The sequence below is a fragment of the Octopus sinensis genome, linkage group LG5 (assembly GCF_006345805.1).
Source record: "Octopus sinensis linkage group LG5, ASM634580v1, whole genome shotgun sequence".
Taxonomy (NCBI): Eukaryota; Metazoa; Mollusca; class Cephalopoda; order Octopoda; family Octopodidae; genus Octopus; species Octopus sinensis.
The window spans coordinates 90705981-90728994 of record NC_043001.1 but is presented as its reverse complement, the minus strand read 5'-3'; the positions used below and the strand labels follow the sequence as shown (position 1 = coordinate 90728994).

The window sequence follows — 23014 nt, the reverse complement described above, 5'->3', positions numbered from 1 at the left end:
TGTCACATTTCAGTGTATTAGACTATTAGCAGCATGTGTTCTACCTTTACGTTTTATCTAGGACTACAGAAGTGTAGTTCATAGATATAATTGGATTACAGACGTGTCTGTGGCATAGAGTATTTTAAAATATAGTTATGGTTTGGGTATGGTATAATTAATTTTACAGGAAAGTAAAGTTAGTTATAATAATATTAGTCCCAAATATTACTGAACAGGAATATTTGGGCCTGTACAGTGAAACTTAGAAATAAAATCATCATTGTCATCATATTGTTGAGACTAAACACTCTTTACTATATTTTATATATATATATATTAGTATAAAAATACCTCTTTGTGTGTGTAATTGTGTATGTGAGAGTGTGTGTGTGTGTATGTATACATATACATATACATATATATATATATATATATATATATATTATATATTTTTTTTTTCCCTTATGAGGTTTTTCACGCTAACTACTTGATAAATTCTTATGAAGAGTTTATCCTATTTTTAAATCATATATATATATATATATATATATCCATCATCATCATCATCATTTAATGTCTGTTTTCCATGATGGCATGGGTTGGAGGGTTTGACTGAAAACTGGTAAACTAGGGAGCGGCATCAGGTTTCAGTTTGATTTGGCTTGGTTTCTACAGCTGGATGCCCTTCCTAATGCCAACCACTCCAAAATTTTAGACCAATATTATACATTATTGATTTCAAATTTTTGGCACAAAGCTAGCTATTTTGGAGGAGGGGGGTAAATTGATTACCAGAACCTGAGGGCCCAAGTGATACTTATTTTCTTGACCCCCACCCAAAAGGATGAAAAGCAAAGCTGACCTTAGCAGAATTTGAACTTAGAACATAAAAATGGATGAAATGCCACTAAACACTTTGCCTGGCATGCTAATGGTTCTGCCAACTCACCAACTACACGTGGACTGTTGGCAATTTTTTCCTCCTCCTTCCTTTTCTTTTGGGCTTTACTATGTCTGCTGTTTCTGAAGAAGAGCTTTGCTTGAAATGTAAAACAAACACTCTTTCTTTCCTTCTCTGAGTGTCTTATTAATACTTTGTGTGTACCATGTACTTGTGTTGTTACTTTTTTCTTGTTGTCTTTTTTCTCTGTTTTTTTTTATTAATTATATATTTAGAGATATATGTGGCCTATGCTAGTGTCGCATAACCAGCCCATTTAAGAGTACCCTTCAATCATTGGACAATAAACTATACTCGAGAAGACATGTTGAGTCAAGTGAAATCATTGTCTTGGCCGATGCCAGTGCTGCCTGACTGGCACCCTTACTGCTGGCACATAAAAAGCACCATTCAAGTGTGGTTGATGCCAGTCCCAACAGTCTGGCTCCCATGCTGGTGGCACATAAAATGCACTATATGAACATGGTTGATGCCAGTGCCGCCCGAATAGTCCCGTACCAGTGGCATGTAAAAAGTACCATTCAAGCATGGTCGATGCCAGTACTGCTTGACTGGCCTTCATACTGGTGGCACATAAAAAGCACTCACTACATTCTTGGGAGTGGTTGGCGTTAGGAAGGGAATCCAGCTGTAGAAAGCTTGCTGGATCATATTGGAGCCGTGTGCAGCCTTCTGGCTTGCTAGTCCTCAGTCAGACCATCCAACCCATGACAGCATAGAAATCAGACGTTAAACGATGATGATGATACACATCCGCGCATTCATACATCTGGTATATATAAGTGACAAATTTAGTGTGAAAGTTAGAATTCATCAAGGTTCAGTTTTCAAGCCTCTCCCATTCATCATAGGTCATTACAGAGGAGTTTAAAATTAGTTGTCCTGGGAACTCCTAAATGCTGATGATCTAGTTCTCATGGCTGAACGGAAAAGGGAATTAGAGAGGCAATTCTACTCATGGGAGCCGAACCTAGAACTGAGAGGTCTCAAAGTAAACTTAGTAAAAATAGAAAAGAAGACAGAGTTCTGGTATCTCCAGCAAAATGGCCTTGCTTGATGTGCCGAGAAGTAGTAAGTATAAACTCCATATGCTGTACCCAATGTAATTTCCTTCATAGTCAGCCTATGAATTTCCAGCCCAGCCTCACAGGTAATAGAAGAGGTTAAACTCTGCAAAGGGAAAACAGGTATTGATATATATATATATATATATATATATATATAAAGAAAAAAGGTTGACATCTTTATTAGAGCTTTCGTCCTGTTCATGGAGACTCTTCAGATGAAGGCGCTAATAAAGAATTAACTAAAATTCTGGCTAGTTCCTTTTTGTTCATATATAAAATCTGTACGTCTCTTCAAATAATCTGTACATATAAGTGCGTGTGTATGTGTGTGTGTGTTATAGACAACTCTTAGGAGTCATATAGACATGGGTAAGGCTAAGCACTTTATGGATGTGGAACCATCAGTCATTTTATGACCCACCATATAATTAACCTTCTGTAAATACTTTACTGCTCTTTTAGAGTGCTTCTTTTTCAGATACATGATCCACTGTTGATATACACACACACACATACATGCACACGTATGCACACACACATTCACATATACAAGTTCTGATCAATAAGTATCTGGACTGTTGCCATAGTTACGAAGCTAAAGCACACAGAGTGAAGCTGCTTGGCAAAGATTGGCCTTGAACTCTGCTGAGCATGTGAACTAAGTTTTAACATTCTAGCTCACTTCTGCTGTTTACAGCAGTGCTTGGAAGGAAGGTGTGTAGCGTGTGATTGTTGTATCAACCATGACAGAAAAAGTTGCCATGGCGATACTTGCTCAAAGGCCTATGCAAAGTTGCAGAAAGTTTATGGAGAGGAGTGTATGAGCTGCACACTCGAGTTTCAATTGCACAAGATCTCCTTGATCGTGTTCAGAACAATGAAAATTTTGAAAATTTTGTGTAGACCTCTGAGCAGGTGTCACCAAGCTCTTGGCAAAATTTGATGCAGATTCTCAGCTCAACTTTTTCTGTTGTTGTTAATGTGATGATCACATGCTACACACCTTTCTTCCAAGTACTGCTGTAAACAGCGGAAGTGAGCTAGAATGTTAAAACTTTGTGTGCAAGCTCAGCAGAGTTCAAGGTCAATCTGTGCCAAGCAGCTTTACTCTGCATGCTTTAGCTTCATTACCATGGCAACAGTCCGGATACTTATTGATCAGACCACATGTATATTATTACAGTTGTGTGTGTAATGTACAGTTTATACATTATTGTAATAATATCATAACAGTCTCTACTGCACTGTATATCTAGTTCTGTAACAGTTTGTATTACACAGTATGTTCAACACTACAGCAATGTCTACTACACTGTATATACAGTAATACAGCAGTTCTTTTAACACTGAACATCCAGTGCTATAGCAGTGTCTTATTACACTGTTTATATAAAAGGTAATGTTTATCTCCACTTAGAAGTGGATTTTGTGTCAGAAAACATAATACTGTTTTATATGCTATGAGAGAACCTTTTGGTATTAACACTGCTTCTGCCACTATTAATAATTTTTTAATTAGCCCACTGGCTATATTGCAACACTAGTGTTTGAATAGACACTTAGATTCAGTATATATTGCTGATGGAGAAATCACTGCTATCTCTAGCCCAGGATGTCTATCACTGACGAGGCCTAGAAAGGCTGAAATCATATGATCTGATATTTCCAGTGACGGTAGCTGACAATCATCTCCTGCTTGTAATATAAACACAAATGCCTAAATGCACCACAAGCCCATATGGGAGGGTCTGTCATTCCTCACCTGGAATTTGCATCACTGGTCTGGAACCCCTATCTTGCCCAGGATATTAATTGTCTGGAAACTGTTCAGTGATGTGCAACCAAGAGAATACCCGCCATCAAGCATTTGCCATATTCTGAATGCCTTACTTCCCTGGGCATGGATACATTGAAACTCCGACGTCTGGCAGCTGACTTGGCAGACACCCATAAAATTATTAACCATCTTGCTAACAATAACTCTGATCACCTTTTCAAACTCCACCTGTCAAACATGCATGGACATGTTTACAAAGTCAGAAAACAGCACAGCTCCCACGAGTTTTGGAAACATTTTTTCACACTAAGAATTGCTGAAGTATGGAACAAACTGCTGGCATCAGTTGTTAGTTGTCGGAGCACTGCTTCCTTCAAAACTTCCATGCTTCCTGAGATTTGCCAACACTACACCTGATTTTCTCCCCTCCATACACATGCAAGCATGTATCTGACTCAAACACTGTTCACTTCCCAGACATTTGTACATTACTGCATATGCTTTATACACACTTTTTGTGGTGCACCTGAGCACTGTATACAATAATTTCCTTATCATTATTAAACAGCACAATATTCTGTTTTAAGTGAGGATAAATATTACCTTTTGCTATCAACTCTGCTTCTGTTGCTATTAGTTACTCTGTATACAGTATTACAATAGTGTCAGTTGCACTGTTTATACAACACTATAGCTGTAGTTGTAGCGTTATTTACAATATTGTAACAGTTATTACAACACTATACCCAGTACTGTGGAGGCACAATGGCCCAGTGGTTAGGGCAGTGGACTCGCGGTCAGAGGATTGCGGTTTCGATTTCCAGACCGGGCGTTGAGTGTGTTTATTGAGTAAAAAACACCTAATGCTCCACGAGGCTCCATCAGCGGGTGGTGGCGATCCCTGTTGTACTCTTTTGCCCCAACTTTCTCTCACTTTTTCTTCCTGTTTCTTGGGTAATGCTGCAATGGACTGGCATCCTGTCCAGCTGGGGGAACACATACGCCACAAAAACCGGGAAACCGGGCCCATGAACCTGGCTAGGCTTGAAAAAGGGAGCATAAAATAAATAAAAATACCCAGTACTATGGTGATGTCTGTAATATTAGGTGAGATGGCAGAAACATTAGCACGCCAGGTGAAATGCTAAGTGGTATTTCATCTGTCGTTATGTTCTGAGTTCAAATTCCACTGAGGTTGACTTTGCCTTTCATCCTTTCAAGATCAATAAATTAAGCCCCTAATCAACTGGCTCATCCCCCTCCCATCAAATTTCGGGCCTTGTGCCTAGAGTAGAAAAGAATATTATGTACTGTACTAAGGTGGTAAGCTGGCAGAATCGTTAGTGTGCTTGGCAAAATACTTAGCAGTATGGTGTCGGTCTTTACGTTCTGAGTTTAAATACCACTGGGGTTGGCTTCATCTTTCATCCTTTTCAATTGCTCTATATATACAGTACTATAACAGCCTGTATTACACTGTATATGCACAACTATACTCTCTCTCTTTTACTCTTTTACTTGTTTCAGTCATTTGACTGTGGCCATGCTGGAGCACCGCCTTTAGTCGAGCAAATCGACACCAGGACTTATTCGTTGTAAGCCTAGTACTTATTCTATCGGTCTCTTTTGCCAAACTGCTAGGTTACAAGGATGTAAACATACTAGCATTGGTTGTCAAGCGATGTTGGGGGGACAAACACAAACACACACACACACACACACACACACACACATATATATATATACATATATATGACAGGCTTCTTTCAGTTTCCATCTACCAAATCCACTCACAAGGCTTTGGTCGGCCTGAGATTATAGTAGAAGAAACTTGCCCAAGGTGCCACGCAGTGGGACTGAATCTGGAACCATGTGGTTCGTAAGCAAGCTACTAACCACATAGCCACTCCTACGCCTATATCTGTGTTTATTATATTGTACATACAACACTATAGCAATGATTATTACAGTACTGTGACAGTGTCTACAAGGCTACATCTAACAATCCCTATTACTCCAGTTATTTCGTATTATGGCAGTGTCTATAAAACAGTATCACTGTGATCACTGTGACTGACCAGGCTATCAGATGTTGCTACACATCGCTGGTCACAATGAGCTTCATATTGTTTTAGCCTTCAAATGACACCACCCCGCTGGCTAAGCGAGCAGGCCAACAGAAGAAAGAGTGAGAGGAAGTTGTAGTGAAAGAGTACAGCAGGGATCTCCCCCCCCCACTGCCGGAACCTTGTGGAGCATTGGGTGTTTTCGCGCAATAAACACTCACAATGCCTGGGCTGGGAATCGAAACCACGATTCCGCTGCCCTAACCACTGGGCCATTGCGCCTCCACATAGAACAATATACAGTGTCTACAAAACTATATCAAGTACTATGGCTGTATCTACTGTACAATACCTCCAGTACTATAGCTGTGTTCATTACACTGTTTGTCTGTTGCACTACTACTACTACTACTACTACTACTACTACTACTACTACTACTACTACTACTACCACTGTATAATATATTTGAGAGTGCAGTGGAGTTGCTGGGAACAATGGCAGCGGTGAGGTTTTGGCAAATAAATGACTTTTCCTCTGACGTATAATTTTACTAATTGGGATGAACTGTTTGATCCCTGAAACTGAAATAGCATCTCTGGAAGGTGACATTGGTGTTTATTAATGTGTGTGTGTGTGTGTGTTGTGTGTGCATTAATAACCAGACAGAAAATACTTTTTTAAATACAGTCAAACACATGTGTGTGTGTGTTTACGTGCGTGCGAGTGCACACACACACACACACACACCACACACACACACACACATTCATACATACATGCACTCACATGTGTGTACATATGTTAGAGTTGAGTGGAAGTGTTGCAGGCTGAAATAAACATCTGAGGAAAAAAATGACAGATAATCACACACACACACACGTGTGTGTGTGTATGTGTATAATATATATATGCATGTATGTATATGTATATATATATAATATATATATATATATATATATATATATATATATTTATTTCTTTGATAGACTGTATATGTGTATGTACATATGTATATAATATATATATATATATATATATATATATATATATATATATATATAATATATATATATATATGATATATGTATGCATACATGTATATTTATATAAATATACAGGGATATATGTATATGATTTATATATAACATACTTGCATATGTCTCTACATGTGTATGTACTATATAAATACATTTATACATACACACATGCATGCGTGCACACACACATGCATGCGTGCACACACACATGCATGCGTGCACACACACATGCATGCGTGCACACACACACATGCATGGGCAAACATACACACACACCAAATATATATATATATATATGTATGTATATACATGTGCATATTATATTTATGTGAGCGTATATTATCCGTGTATGTGTATAGGTGCACATGCATGTGTGTGTATGCACATATATATATATATATATATATACACACACATTCATTCTTTTACAAATACTATACAAACATACACATAAACGCACACACACTTGTATATATAAAGTAAATACAACATGTGTGTGTACGTATATTTCTGTGTCTGTGTGTTTGTGTTCCTGTATCCGTATGTAACATATAATATTACTGGTGAGATAAAGTTTGATAGAATGTAAGCTATACACATATATATATCAGTCAGAGTATCTATAGATAGGTATTCCTGCAGTTGTTTATTTTTAATATATTTGCTTCATGTCATTGATACTGTAGCCTTCAGTGTTTTGTTTTGATATCACAAGTCTTAGCTCATTATTATTATGTATAACCATGTGGTTAATTAGTAGGCATTAGAACCCTGAGGTATGGTGTTCAATCTCATTGTGAAGGTCCTTGGGTAAGTATCTTTTATTTTAACTAGAGTTTACCCAATGATTGTGAAAGGAGTTTAGCAGATGGAAATAATAAAACATAAGGTAGTGAATTGGCAGAAACATTAGTACGCCGGGCGAAATGCTTATCAGTAATTCATCTGCCGTTACGTTTTGAATTCAAATTCCGCCGAGGTAGATTTTGCCTTTCATAATTTCAGGGTCGATAAATTAAGTACCAGATATGCACTGGGGTCGATATAATCGATTTAATCCCTTTGTCTGTCCTTTTTTGTCCCTTCTATGTTTAGCCCCTTGTGGGTAATAAAGAAATAAGGAAATACTAAAACAGAAGGAAGTCTGTCTTGCCAAGGTATGGCTATGTGGTTAGAAGTTTGCTTTCCAACCACAAGCTTCTCATTTCAGTCCCACTGAGTAGCACCTTGGGAAAGTATCTTCTACTATAGTTCAGGACATATTTTTGGTACATGAAAACTGAAAGAAACTTGTAAAGAATGATCTTAGAGTGTTGAATCTCACAGAGGTGATGATAAGTAACTGACACCTTTGGCAATTTGCTGTGCTTGAGAAGACATGTCAAGCTAACTGACCAGTGCTGCTGACACATAAAAAGGACTCATGCTGCTGACACATAAGAAGCAGCCAGTAAACTCTGTGAAGTTGTTGGCATTAGGAAGTGTATCCAACCATACAGACCAAGCCAAAACAGACTGGGACCTGGTGCAGCTCTCTGACTGACCAGCTCCAGCTAAACTGTCTTAACCATGCTAGCATGGAAAATGGATGATAGATAATAATGATGATGAGGCTGTATGTGTGTGTGTGTGTGTGTTTGTGTGTCTTGGCATCATGTGATAGTTGTAAACAAGTGCCACCATCATATATGTGTCTTTCATTCCCAATTTTCTGTGAAATCATTATCTGCTCATGGGAAAAAAATATTAGCTTACTTTGAAGCTGGTGAGGATTGGTGATAAGGGCATCATGCCATACAAAACCTACCTGAACAAATTCCACCTGACCCATACCAGCATGGAACTGTGAATGATAAACGACGGTGTAAAATCAATTGCACATGTATAAATTTCTATATCTATCTATCTATCTATCTATCTATCTATCTATCTATCTATCTATCTATCTATCTATCTATCTATCTATCTATCTATCTATCTATCTATATAATAAATAAATAATATAGGTGCAGGAGTAGCTGTGTGGTAAGTAGCTTGCTTACCAACCACATAGTTCCGGGTTCAGTCCCACTGCATGGCACTTTGGGCAAGTGTCTTCTACTATAGCTTGACCAAAGCTGACCAAAGCCTTGTGAGTGGATTTGGTAGACGGAAACTGAAAAGAAGCCCGTCGTATATATGTATATGTATATATATATATTATATATATATATATATATGTATATGTATATATATATATATATATATATATATATATATATATATATATATATGTGTGTGTGTGTGTGTGTGTGTTTGTTTGTCTGTGTTTGTCCCCCCAACATTGCTTGACAACCAATGCTGATGTGCTTACGTTCCCATATCTTAGCGCTTTAGCAAAAGAGATCGATAGAATAAGGACTAGGCTTACAAAGAATAAGTCCTGGGGTCGATTTACTCGACTAAAAGTGGTGCTCCAGTATAGCTGCAGTCAAATGACTGAAACAAGTAAAAGAGTAAAGAGTAATATATATATATATATATATATATATATATATATATATATATATATATATATTATATATATATATGCATGCATATATGGGTATATGATGCCACCGGTGGTGCAAACAACATGAAATATGTAAACAAACGAGTTAAATACATAAACAACGAGAAAAAAAAATTGAAAACAAGACAAGTAAACACAGAGAAAGGACCCTTCATCAGTTGTTGGATATCTATCTACTCTTCATTTCAAGCATTCAATGACAATATGAGTCTTCAAAGACAGTTGCTCCCATAAATTCTAAAATAAACTTTAGGATTTATGGATTTATGTATATATAGTTGAAATTTACAGAAAACTGAAAGTCGAAGACAGTTCTATAAACAACAAGCAGGTGTATTTATTTGATGCTCAGGAAAGTGAGAAAATCTTTTATGTTTTGAGCCTACGCTCTTAAACAGAAAAAGAGAAAATAAACAGAGCAAATAAAAAAGACTTGTGGATTTAGTGATTGAGCATGGCAACTGGTTTGAAAAAAGTTGGACAGGAGAGCTAGGAAGAAGGGGAGACAATAAAGTACCGGTGATCCCAAAATGAAGATGCGCATGCATGTGTGTATGTGAGAGTGTGTAAGTGTGTGGATAGGGGCTAGTGACTTTGATATGTGGATGTGTGCTTTTGTAAGTGCATGTGTCTAATATTGAGAGGGGATATGATAGGGACAATGATGAGTGCCTGTGAGGATGGTAGTATTGGAGAGGTAGGGGTGAGTGCAGCAGTGTGGGTGGGAGCAGGGGAACAAGCCAGGTTTGGAGGTGGGGTTAGGGCAGAAACTGTGGACCAGAAGGTCACATAGGTTGTGGGCTTGTTTGAAGGAGGGAAGGGTTAGGTTGGGGAAGATGTGCAACATGGAGGGATCAGACTGGAGTCACTGGAAGGCTTGGAGAATGGTGTGTTGGAAGGGCAGGGTAGAGAGGTGGTAGGTGAGGATAAATGGGAGATGGGCAATGGTAGGGTGGGTGCAGGGAGTTGCATACATATATATATGTATATGTATATATATCATCAGTGGATCATCTGAAAAAGAAGCACACTCTAAAAGAACTGTAAAGTATTTACAGACTGTTAATCATATGGTGGGTCATAGAGTGACCGATGGTTTCACATCCATAAAGTGCTTAGCCTTAGCATTACAGATGACTCCCAAGAGTTGTCTATTAGGAGTCGTCTATATGGCTAAGTGCTTTATAGATTCAAAACCATCAGTCACTTTATGACCAGCCATATAATTAATTTCCTGTAAATATATGTGTATACATACATACATACATATAGACATACATACATACATACACACACACACATATATATGTATATATATATACATACTCATTTGTACATGTATATATATATATATATATATATATATATATATATATATATGTATCATCATCATCATTGTTTAATGTCCGTTTTCCATGCTGGCATGGGTTGGACGGTTTAGCAGTCTAGAGAGCTAGAGGCTGCATCAGGCTCCAATCTGATCTGGCAATGTTTCTACAGTTGGATGCCCTTCCTAACGCCAACCACTCCAAGAGTTTAGTGGGTGCACAGGAGCCAGTCAGGTGGGCCTGGCAGTGATCACGTTTGGATGGTGCTTTTTACATGCTACTGGTACAGGAGCCAGTTAGGGGGTACTGGCATCGGTTATGATCGGTTAGTGCTTTTTACGTGCCACTGGCATAGGAGCCAGTCAGGCAGATCTGGCATTGACCATGTTCGGATGGTGTTTTTTACATGTCACTAGCACGTGAGTAAGCCAGGGGCACTGGCCCCAGTTATGATGTTGGTTTTACTTGATTCAACAGGTCTTCTCAAGCATATCATATCACCCAATGCATCAATGTATTCTTAACAGGGCTGGACATGCATGGCTGCAATCTCACTTTAGTTGCCTGGTCTACTCAATCACTGCATTTCTTCATAGATCCCAGTCTCCTATCATTGCCTCTTTGAGACCCAATGTTCGAAGGTCATGCTTCACTACCTCATCCCATGTCTTTCTGGGTCTATATCTTCCACAGGTTCCTTTTACAGTAAGGGAGTGGCACTTCCTCACACAGCTGTCATCATTCATATGTTAACACATGGCCATACTAACACAGTTGCCTCTCTTGCACACCATAGTTGATGCTTCTTATGCCTAACTTTTCTTTTAGGACGCTTACAGTCTGTCATGTATGCACATTGACATTACACATCCAGTGGATCATACTAGCTTCCTTTCTTTCAAGCCTATGTATGTCCTCAGCATTCATGGCTCATGTTTCACTGCCGTGTAGCATGACAGTTCACACACATGCATCTTACAGTCTATCTTTCACCCTGAGCGAGAGGATTTAGTTGCCAGCAGAGGTAGGAGCTCTCTGAACTTTGCCCAGGCTATTCTTATTCTAGTCGCTACACTCTCAGAGCAACTGCCCCCACTACAAACTTGGTTTCCTAGGTAGCAGAAACTATTAACTACTTCTAGTTTCTCCCCCTGGCATGTGATGTAATCAGTTTTCTATACATTTTCAGTGTTTATTGCCCCAGTGCATCTACTGCACACAAAATCCATTTTCCCGGTTAACCTTCCATTGATATTGCTGCACATTTTATGTGTCCATAGCTGACACTGGGTACATCATATGGAGTTTCTACCTATGCCTTTTCTATAGATCGAGCAGGGCCATGTATCTGAATGGGGTTCTGATTTGACAGCCTTCCTACTTACTAAGACTCTAGTTTTTGGTAGGTTAACCCTAAGGCACTTTAATTCTAGACCTTGCTTCCACTCCCTAATCTTCGTCTCCAATTCTAGCAGTGACTCGGCTATTAGAGCACGGTCATCAGCATAGAGGAGCTCTTGAATTCCTCTGTTATTGCTCGGTGGGACTATAATGAATATGAGGGGGAGAGGACTGATCCTTGGCGAACCCCTACTTCTATATATATATATATATATATATAATATATATATATATATATAGATATATATATATAATACATTGAATCAGCTTGAATCTTGCTTGCTTGAAATGTTACCCAGCCAAACTGGTGCATAATTGGAAAATATTCTGAAAATAATCTTAATCCTGAAAGGGAAGAAACTCTTATCTTTTGATTAGACACAGTGACTTGACAACATAAAAATACAATTTGTTTTTTACAGTAAATGTTTCTATTTTCATTTTTGTTAAACACAATATTTTAATCATTTAGAAATATTTTTAAGTGAATGTAATTCAAAAATATAAGTTATTTGTATAGTAAGTATTTATATTTTAGCTTTCTTTAAACAGACAATATTTTAATGTTTTTTAAAATTATTTTCAAGTGAATACCATTACAAAAATTTTTTTGCATATTTAAAAAAACATTTTAAAGAGAAAATGACTTCAAAAATATGGTAAATATTTTGTAAAAGACCTGTTCATAACCTCAGTGTGAAAAAGTTTTTTTCATAGGTTTTTTTCAAGTGCATTCAATGAATGTCACCTCCAAAGATATGGCTGCTATTTCTAGCACGCCCTACTACATGTAACAGCTATTTGTGATAAAGGACCTGAAATACCTGTCACATGGTAGCAGGGTGTGCAAGAAATAGCAACCAAAGCTTTCCTTTTCTGGAAAGGAGCCATTTATGCATGATTTTGATGTCATATTCGTTGGAAGCATGCCAAATAACCTGGAAAAGAAAAAATAACTCACGAAACAAAACTCAGTTTTCCAGTGACCCAATGGGTCATGCATAGTCTAGTATATATATATTTAATAAGGGTAGAAATTGATATTAATCAATTAAAACAAGTGGCCCAGCATATTAAAAAAATCCGAAGATTAAAATATTTTTACATACAAAATTTAAAGGACTGACCACAAAAAGTGGACGGTCAACATGCTAGATATAGACGTCATCTATATCTAGCATGTTGACCGTCCACTTTTAGTGGTCAGTCCTTTAAATTTTGTATATATATATATATATATATATATATACATATATACATATATACATACACACACACACACACACCACACACACACACACACACACACACACACACATATATATGTATATATGTATTTGTATATTCTTTTCCTTTTTATTCTTTTATTTGTTTCAGTCATTTGACTGCAGCCATGTTGGAGCACCACCTATAATTGAGCAAATTGACCCTAGGACTTATACTTTGTTAGCCTAGTACTTATTCTATTGGTCTCTTTTGCTGAACTGCTAAATTACAGAGAAGTAAACACAGCAACATTGGTTGTCAAACAATGGTGGGGAGGGGGACAAACACAGACACATAAATACACCACACACACACACACGATGGGCTTTTTTCAGTTTCCGTCTACCAAATCCACTCACAAGGTTTTGGTTGGCCTAAGGCTATAGTAGAAGACACTTGCTCAAGATGCCATGCAGAGGGACTGAACCCAGAACCATGTGATTGGTAAGCAAATTACTTACCACACAGCCACTCCTGCGTATATATATTATATATACACACTCTTATATACAGATATATATATACATATTATACACATGTATACACACACACACACACACACACACATACACACACATATATATATACAAGATGTCTGAGATAAATTTGATGATTTGCATAAAAGATGATTTCCATCCAAATATAAAACTATTTTAAAAAATCAAAAAGCATCTCTAGATTAGGGCTCAGCTTTCTTCGTAGCCTGAAGCTTGCTCTGAAGTCTGGTTTATATGTTCCTCTCTGTGTCCTTGGGAAGATCTTCAAATTCAACCTTGATGTTGGCTTCCAGCTCAGCTTTGGTGTTGTAGGCAGAGCGGTTGATGTCTTTTTCAACTGCACCCCATAGGATTACAATCTGGGGAAGTAGGTGGCCAGGTATTGGGGCTGGTAAAGTTGTAGAAATTCTGTGACAACCACTGCTGACTCTTTCTGGAGATATGGCAAATAGCTGAATCCTGCTGCTACACATGTGGCCTTCAAGCACCAATCCTCTCCAGCCAGGGTTTGACCACAGTCTCCAGAAGCTTCACACAACCATTTGAATTGAGCCTAAGATCCTGTTCAAAGATGTAGTGATGAATTCTGGTGTTCAGATGCAGACAGATCACCTGTCGTGTCTCACCTCCTGGCCATAGCTTTGTAGTTTCTGTTGCAGTTGTCCATGTCATGTCTTACAGCCTTTACAGAGTTCACAGAGCATTGAACAGCTGTCAGTATTTTGATATCTGACACGAATCATAATGATACAGATAATTTTTCCCCAATATTCAGATGGCTTTCAGTCCTCTATTAGCTAACCTTTTCTCAACTACAACTTTAATCTTTATGCTTGCAAGTACTGTTGACTGTTCACCAATAAATACATCAAGCTATTCCTGAAAACCCCCCCCCCATAAAATATTGTAAAATTTAGTACAAACGTCTTGACAGTTTGTTTATAAATTATTTAGTTGCATCATCTTACAGTTCATTAGCAATGAAAAATAGCTTTTTACATAAGAACATTTTTATAAGCAGATTGTATTGTCAAATCTTTGGAGGTTGTATAACACTCAATAGTAACATTATGCAATTATATTGTAGTATTGAGGTAGGTGATACCATAACACTGTCAGCTGTCCAATATAAATCTTAAAGGTTACTAATGAGAGTTACATGATCTCTGAAGATTTGACAATATAATCTGCTAGTAAAAATAATTTTTTATTGGGTAAAGAAAAAAAAATTATGTAGATTAAGAAAATGAAGACACAGAAATATGAAATAATTATGATGATAAAAGAAAAATTGATGAAAGAAATATAGCTACAAGAGGTAAAGGATAAATGAATGAACAGTCATGGAATGTGGTGGATTTGAGGAGAGAACGTGGTCTCAATACATGTAGAGTATATCATTTATCAAAACTAGATTTTTATCTTGCATATTGTATTTCACATCACTGTGAAGTTCATATGAGAAGTCTTACAGTTCGGCTTTGATGGTATATTCATATTCGTTTGGTGCTTGTGGTCTCATACTTAGGTTTGTTCATTGATTTCCATCTTGTGCTTGTTGATTAGCTGTTGTTTTCTGCCTCTTTTAGTTTTTGATGACTGGGTATATTATTAATTTGCCTATACACTCTAGATTTATAATTGAGTTAAGCTTGTTCTTAACTGAATTGTAAATCTAGGATGAGTAACTAAAGCAAAAATATCCTGTCCCATAAAAAAATAACCAATGAAAAAGGCAGAAAAAAGAACAGCCAATCAGGAAATGCAAAACACAAATCTACTGGGATTGATGGCATCAACTAAACCTGTTACCCTCAGAACTGTTGGCTTTGTGCCTAATCAGAAACCATTTATTTGTGACTGTAAGCCCTCTCTAGGTTTTCCTTCTTAATCCACACAGAAGCTTTCCCTTGTTTTGGAATTAATTTTTAATCTAATCTTCTTAACCACAAGCATCACCTTCATGCTGTTTTAACAATTTACAGTTTCTTTTTATTGCTACAATACTGTAACCTATTTGCAAACTTTGGCTATTGTTTTAATTCCCTCCCTTGATATTACTCTATTTTCAGTTTACTGTAATGCGCTCAGGTCGCTTTTGAAATCACTGGAGATCAACACACCATGAAATATATATATTCAATTTAATATTATGAATAAAAATTTTGTACTCCATATTTGTATTACTCTTATTTGCTTTGAGGAATTTGTATTTCACAGAATATATGTTATATATATGTAACATAAATTCTTCTATTGTTGTTGCTGTTAATGCTATTGTTCTGAGCATTTCGGAATCAAAAAAATAAGTACAGTCAAGTACTTGGGTTGATATAATTGACTAACTTCCTCTTCTTAACTTGCTGGTCTTCTGCTATTTTTGAAACCATTATTACTATTCTTTTACTCTTTTACTTGTTTCAGTCATTTGACTGTGGCTATGCTAGAGCACCACCTTTAGTCGAGCAAATCGACCCCAGGACTTATTCTTTGTAAGCCTAGTACTTATTCTATTGGTATCTTTTACCGAACCCCTAAGTTATGAGGATGTAAACACACCAGCATTGGTTGTCAAGCGATGTTGAGGGGACAAACACAGGCACGCAAACATATATATATATATATATATATATATATATATATATATATATATATATATGACGGGCTTCTTTCAGTTTCTGTCTACCAAATCCACTCACAATGCTTTGGTCAGCCCGAGGCTATAGTAGAAGACACTTGCCCAAGGTGCTATACAGTGGGACTGAACCCGGAGCCATGTGGTTCGTAAGCAAGCTACTAACCACACAGCCACTCCTACACCGATTAACAGACAAAAAATTATGTTAATGTGCAACAGTAACTTCTCTGGCTGTATACAATATTTTCCTTTATTGTGCAATAATAATCTCTCCTATGTGTTTTATACAAGGAAAAAGAAAAAGGAAAACCCCTCTGAAACAGGATTCACTGATATAATTTCATTCAGCCAGTTCAATTGACATTTTTAGGAATATTTTATTGAATTTATTCTCATTTAATTACTATTGTTAGATTTTAACTGCACAGTGAATATACATGGGAATAAAACTTTACAGTTGTCGGGAGTTGAGAATGAAGGTATTGACATTAATACCTTTCTTAAGAGCATTGGTACAGAAAGAGAAATTGTTTCAGCTGTGAATCACAATAAATCACAAGTTTCATTTGTTGAGATTGTATGCACAGATATAATATGATGGTAACTAAATAACGTTTGTCCAAGTTAATATCTTGTGTATCACTTAATGTTTCTGTTTCATAATTCATTCATGTATTAAATTTTAGTGCCCCCCACCCCAAAAGTAAAGACAAAAACTTAGACTGTTATCAAAATAAACTTTAAACTGGGAAGTTGCTGGATATGGGTCTGGCAATGTTTGAAAATGAAAGATAGAAGGGTTTGGGAATCAATCACCTTCTGTTGAGAGAGCAAAACATTTGTATGTGTGAATATATATTAGGTTATCCCATAAGTAATGTTCAAATTTTGTGAAAAGGAAAAGACGTGATCTAATTTTACATTTTATTAAAGTTTAATCCTGTATATAATTCCCATTATTATCAATGACTTCCATCTACTTACTCTCTTTTACTCTTTTACTTGTTTCAGCCATTTGACTGTGACCATGCTGGAGCACCACCTTTTAGTCGAGCAAATCGACCCCAGGACTTATTCTTTGTAAGCCTAGTACTTATTTTATTGGCCTCTTTTGCTGAACTGCTAAGTTACGGGGATGTAAACACACCAGCATCGGTTGTCAAGCGATATTGGGGGGACAAACACAGACACACACACACATAAATATAAATATATACGATGGGCTTCTTTCAGATTCCGTCTACCAAATCCATTCACAAGGCTTTGGTCTGCCTGAAGCTATAGTAGAAGACACTTGCCCAAGGTGCCACGCAGTAGGACTGAACCCAGAACCATGTGGTTGGTAAGCAAGCTACTTACCTCAGCCACTCCTACGCCTACTCATCAGTTTTTTAATTTCATTGGTGAAAAACTCTTGGCTTTGATGAAAAGGAAGAGAGATTAGTTTTTGGGACTTTTGAGTATTAATCCATTTAAATGATTCTGTAAGCTTTGAAACAAATGGTAATCAGAAGGAGAGAAATCCGGGGAATAAGGCGGGTGAGGGATTTTTTCCCAGCCAAGTTCTTTTATTTTTGTCTGATGTAAACTTGCAGTGTGGGGCCTTTCATTATCATGATGAAATACCACTCCCTTATGATTCGTCAAAGCAGGTCTTTTTTTCCTTCAAAGCAGCATCCAAACACACTAATTGTTGGTAATAGGTGTGAGCAGAAGTTGTTGCATTGGGAGCAGCTCAAAGTGGATGACTCCAACACAATCCCACTAAACAGAAAGAACTCTTTTGTATGGCAGTCCATTTTAGGTTCTGGTTTAGCCTGTTCTACACAACAAAGCCATTGTCTGCATTGCTTTACGTTTTCATTAAAAAATCAGTTTTCATCACCAGTCACTAATCTGTCCAAAAGTGAGATATGTTCACGAGAATGATGAGATGAGCACATGTCCACTCAAATCATGGGGAACCCATTTTCCAAGTCTGGACACCTTTCCAAGCTGTTGAAGATGGTGGTGAACAGTTGAATGGCTTGAATGAAGCGTGGTTGCCAATTCTTCAACTGATACAGAATTATTCTTCCCAAACTCTGACAAAAGAAGCTCATCATCAAATTCAACAGGATGTCCTATTCGTGGTCTTTCTCCTAGGCTGAAATCATCATTTCTGAATTTTGCAAACCATCTTGTACAACTTCTGTCGCCCAAGTACTCTTCCCCATAAACAGAATGGGTTTTTTGGGTTGCTTCTGTAGCACTGTTTCCTTTTTTGAACTTTTTTTGAATATGTGGAGATGGACAAGAAACAATAAACCATATTGTTTCTGGCTGTCCAGTCTTGGCTAAGAAGGAATATATTGACAGACACTGGAAGCTATGCCAACACCGGAATAACAACAGAAAAAATATGGTATAAGCACACGCCAGAAAACGTCAAAGAAAATGAGAAAGCAACCATACTATGAGATATGCCATTACACACAGATAGAGAAATTAAGGACAATAGGCCGGATATAGTTTTCGGAGATCATCAAGATAAAAAAATTGCTTTCTAATCGATGTATCGATACCAACAGATGATAACGTTTCTCTAAAAGAAATGAAGAAACTTTCAAAATACAAAGACCTAGAAATAGAGGTAACTCGAAATTGGAGTCTAAAAACAGAAACAATTCCTATCACAATAGGCGCATTAGGTATCATAAACAAATATTCAGACAACCCTAACCCTAACACCAGGACTAACAAATATATATAACATACAGAAAATAGCACTACTAGGCACTGCACACAGCCTACGTAAAATACTTTCAATACAGTAATAATAAGAGCATCACAACAAACCACAGCATATACGCAAGGCACACAGAGCTGCGCTTGGTATTACAGTGAAAACACGTGATAAAAATATGACTACTGAATGATGATGATGATGATGATGATAATAATAATAATAATAATAATAATAGTAGTAATAATGATAATAATAATAATAATAATAATAATAATAATATGTTTGCGTTGTGGCGTTGGATTGCCTCAAGTTCCGCCACCAGTTTGATGCTCTGCAGTGACTACAGTTGGGAGCAGTAATCCAGACGACTGAGAAAGAAAATTCTCTATAGGGGTAATATGGTATCATTTTTTTTTCTTATTCTGAATGATCTCAGAATCAATCAGTAACTCACCTGCCCAATGTTACCGCTTTGGTAATATGTATATTGCATACGAGTCATTTTGCAGTTTTAGTATGATGTCATCAGGTCCTTGACCGTCTATGACACTTTTGTATCATCAACATAGCTGGTGAGAGTAGCTGACTGTGGCTGAGAGCATGTTTGAGAGAACCACCACAAACAGTAGTGGTTTCAATACAATTCCTTGCGGAAGTCAACTGCAAATTAATGTGTCCCTAGAGAGAGCACATTGCAAAAGTGGTTGGGCTACTGTTTCAGTATCCAGTCATAATGCTGTAGTAGTTGTGTGAGGCAGTTCCTCCCCGAACGGACATATGTGTTTGTGAGCAAATTATTTTCTTTCAAGAATGTGATCATCCTTCTGACAATACGTTCCATGAGCTTGCTATCAGTTGAAGTCAGAGAGATAGACCTGTAATTTTTAGCATCTGCTCTGTCTCTTCTTTTATGCACAAGGCATATCATATCTTATTTTAATAATTTGCGCTTTGGAATTGCTTATTTAGTTCTTCACCTATCTTAAAGTCTGCAGTTAGTGAGCCATCTTCTTCAAACAGTGCCCTACCTTGTAGTTCGCCTAGGCAAATTCTTTCGCAAAGTGGCAGACAACTTTAGGATTAATTTTTATAGTTTTCACCACCCTGGTTTCTCTTTGTACCCCTTCCTTTTCATGACATAGTGTGAGTTCATATTCGATTTCTAAAAGTACCTCTTTGAGGAGCGATTTCTTGCTGTTGTTTATTTAAGCGATTGGAAATCTTTATTCTCGGTTTCATAAGGACTCTCCTGTCTCGATGAATGATATTTTTGTATGTAGTCGTTCTCTTCTCTGGGACAAATTTAATGCATATAGCTTGCACTATTGGTATGAATTCTTTAAGTTTCATATCAATGTCATGTATAAAGAGACTTTTGAGCCAATTTTACTGGAGTGTCTATTTTCAATTGACTTCTAATCAGCCTTGTAGAAGTTGTGACTGGATAAGGTTTGGGTGCCATCTGCGTGGAATACATCAGTAATTAGTTTTTGACCATACATCGTCAGTTGCATCGTGTGGTCTGAAAACATTGTCAGTGATATTGTGAATAAGTTTCATAGTGTTGGTAACGCTGAGGTGTAATATGTTATTGTTTCTGGCTGGAGAGAGTATGGTTTGCTCCATGAACAGCATTTTCGTGCAATGAAGATCAAACAGAGATTCTGTTTGACTGCACTCTTTGTGTGTCGTACCAAAAATTATGCTGTCTTCTGACCAACTGATGTTTGGGAAGTTGAAGTTACCCATCAGAAGTACATTAAAAAAGTTTTCCTCAAATTTGCCATCGTGATTTTGAGGCATCGGATAAGATACATAACGTGCATATTACCATATCAAGTTGTTTTAAATGCTGTACGAGTGCGTCACAGACCGAGTTTGAATGTGACAACAGGGTTAGTGGTGTGACATTTTTACTGATGTACAGTGCAACTCCATCGTAACTTTTCTTCTGTCTGCACGGAATACAACATACACCAGTATGTGTATTTCTGCATCATTTGTATCTGCAGACAGATGTCTTCGTAAGTGCAATGCATATTGCTTGACTGCATTCAGAAAGATGTCTCAGGTATGCAATTTTGCGCTTACTGTTGTTTTGTAAGAGGCCTCGGTACTTATCAGAAGAATTGGTGTGATTGCCGGCTTTGCAGCAAAGGTGACCATTCTGGGTCTATTATTTGAGGCAGTCTTGTATGTGAGGGTGTGCATGGCTTAGTTTTGTTTGCAACCATGCCAGCTACTGCTCTATGTTCTTTTCTACACTTAAAGGCTTCTGTTTTATGGTTGCAGCTGGCAATGCTTCTGCATTCAGACTTTCAGTGGTCTTCACTGCAGGTCTGTGAGGAAATGCAAGTCCCTCTGGGTTTGGTTTTGTCTTATCTTGTTGGATACCGGCAGTTCGTTCCCATCTCTCCATGTCAGCAGATACCTTTTGGAAGGAATTTAGGGTTAGGATTTAATTTTTAAATTACTGGAGTCCGTTGCTCTACTCATAGCAACGTATAACTGGCCGTGTGTAAATATCGAAGTGGGTAAAAATACACATATACGATCTAAAGTATGGCCCTGTGCCTTGTTTGCTGTGAAAGCGCGAGCGGAATCTTTAGGGTTGCAAAAAATCAAACTAAGACTTACCTCTCACTGTTCTATCAATTCAAAAATCTATATCCACGAAATAATCATATTTTCAGATTTTTTAATGCTAAAAACTTTCCTGACGACCGTCTTTGTAATCCCGAAAAATATCGTAACCATTGGTCCGGCCGTCTGGCCGTGAAGAGGGAACAGACAAAAAGACGGACAAACAGAGGGACATAACGCCCATTATAGTAAGATCGCAAATCTGCCCATTTACGATGGGAAATAAGGGGATAGTATCACAAATCTAAACCCTCTAAATTTACGAACTATACCAGAGGCGGGGAATCCAGAGTCAATCCTCGTCGCCGGAATTTTAACAAAAAAATCTAAGGTGATTTATTAATACAAAGCTCAATATTCACTAAATAGTCATAATTTTTTCACATTTTTTTCGCTAAAAGCCTTCCTGATTACCCACTTCGTAATCCAGAAAAACATCGTGACCATTGGTCCAGCCGCTTGACCGTGAAGGGGGAACAGACAGACGGACAGACAGATGGACATGATGCCCATTATAGTAAGATTGTCACAACGGGAATATCTTAGTGTATTTTCCTAATTTAGGCACAAGGCCAAAATTATAAACAACTATTTGTAACAACGGTTAATTTATTTCGTAAGACTTTTTTTAGCGTAAAATAACTCCCTATGGAAGATATATAAACGCTATGTTTGAAATAATATATTTTTGCAGAATTACCATGATTTCAAATTTAACTAATTAGCCAAATACAGAATATTTTATCTCCTGTCCACGCGTAATGCCGAGTATCTTTTTGAATTCCTCTTTCATTACAAAGTCCAAACTAAAATGCTTTAACTTGTGCACTACACACAGAATGGAAAATTAAAGACACGCGGTAGTCATTTAAAGGTAAAGATGCAGTGGTTAGGGTATGGCATTCATGATTGCGAGATTGTGGTTTCTTTGGCTGGACTGGGTGATGCCTCGAGTTCTTGAGCAAAACATTTCATTTCACGTTGTTCCAGCACACTCTGATGGGAAAAATGAGTAATCTTGCGACGGACCGGCATTTCGTCCAGAATTACACTATAGAATCTGAAACATCG

The 23014-nt window shown here is 37.4% G+C and overlaps 1 protein-coding gene across 2 annotated transcripts in view; it reads left to right on the top strand.

Moving 5' to 3' along the window:
* LOC115212394 overlaps nucleotides 1-16109 on the top strand; it is a 61398-nt gene extending 45289 nt beyond the window's left edge. The window contains exon 8 of one of the 2 annotated variants that reach the window (XM_029781280.2): nucleotides 16007-16109. In XM_029781280.2, coding sequence (XP_029637140.1) covers nucleotides 16007-16062 — 56 coding nt within the window. In that variant the 3' untranslated portion in view covers nucleotides 16063-16109. The remainder of the gene's footprint in view (nucleotides 1-16006) is intronic. The other variant, XM_036502935.1, reaches the window with a different exon arrangement.
* Nucleotides 16110-23014: the final 6905 nt, after the last annotated feature.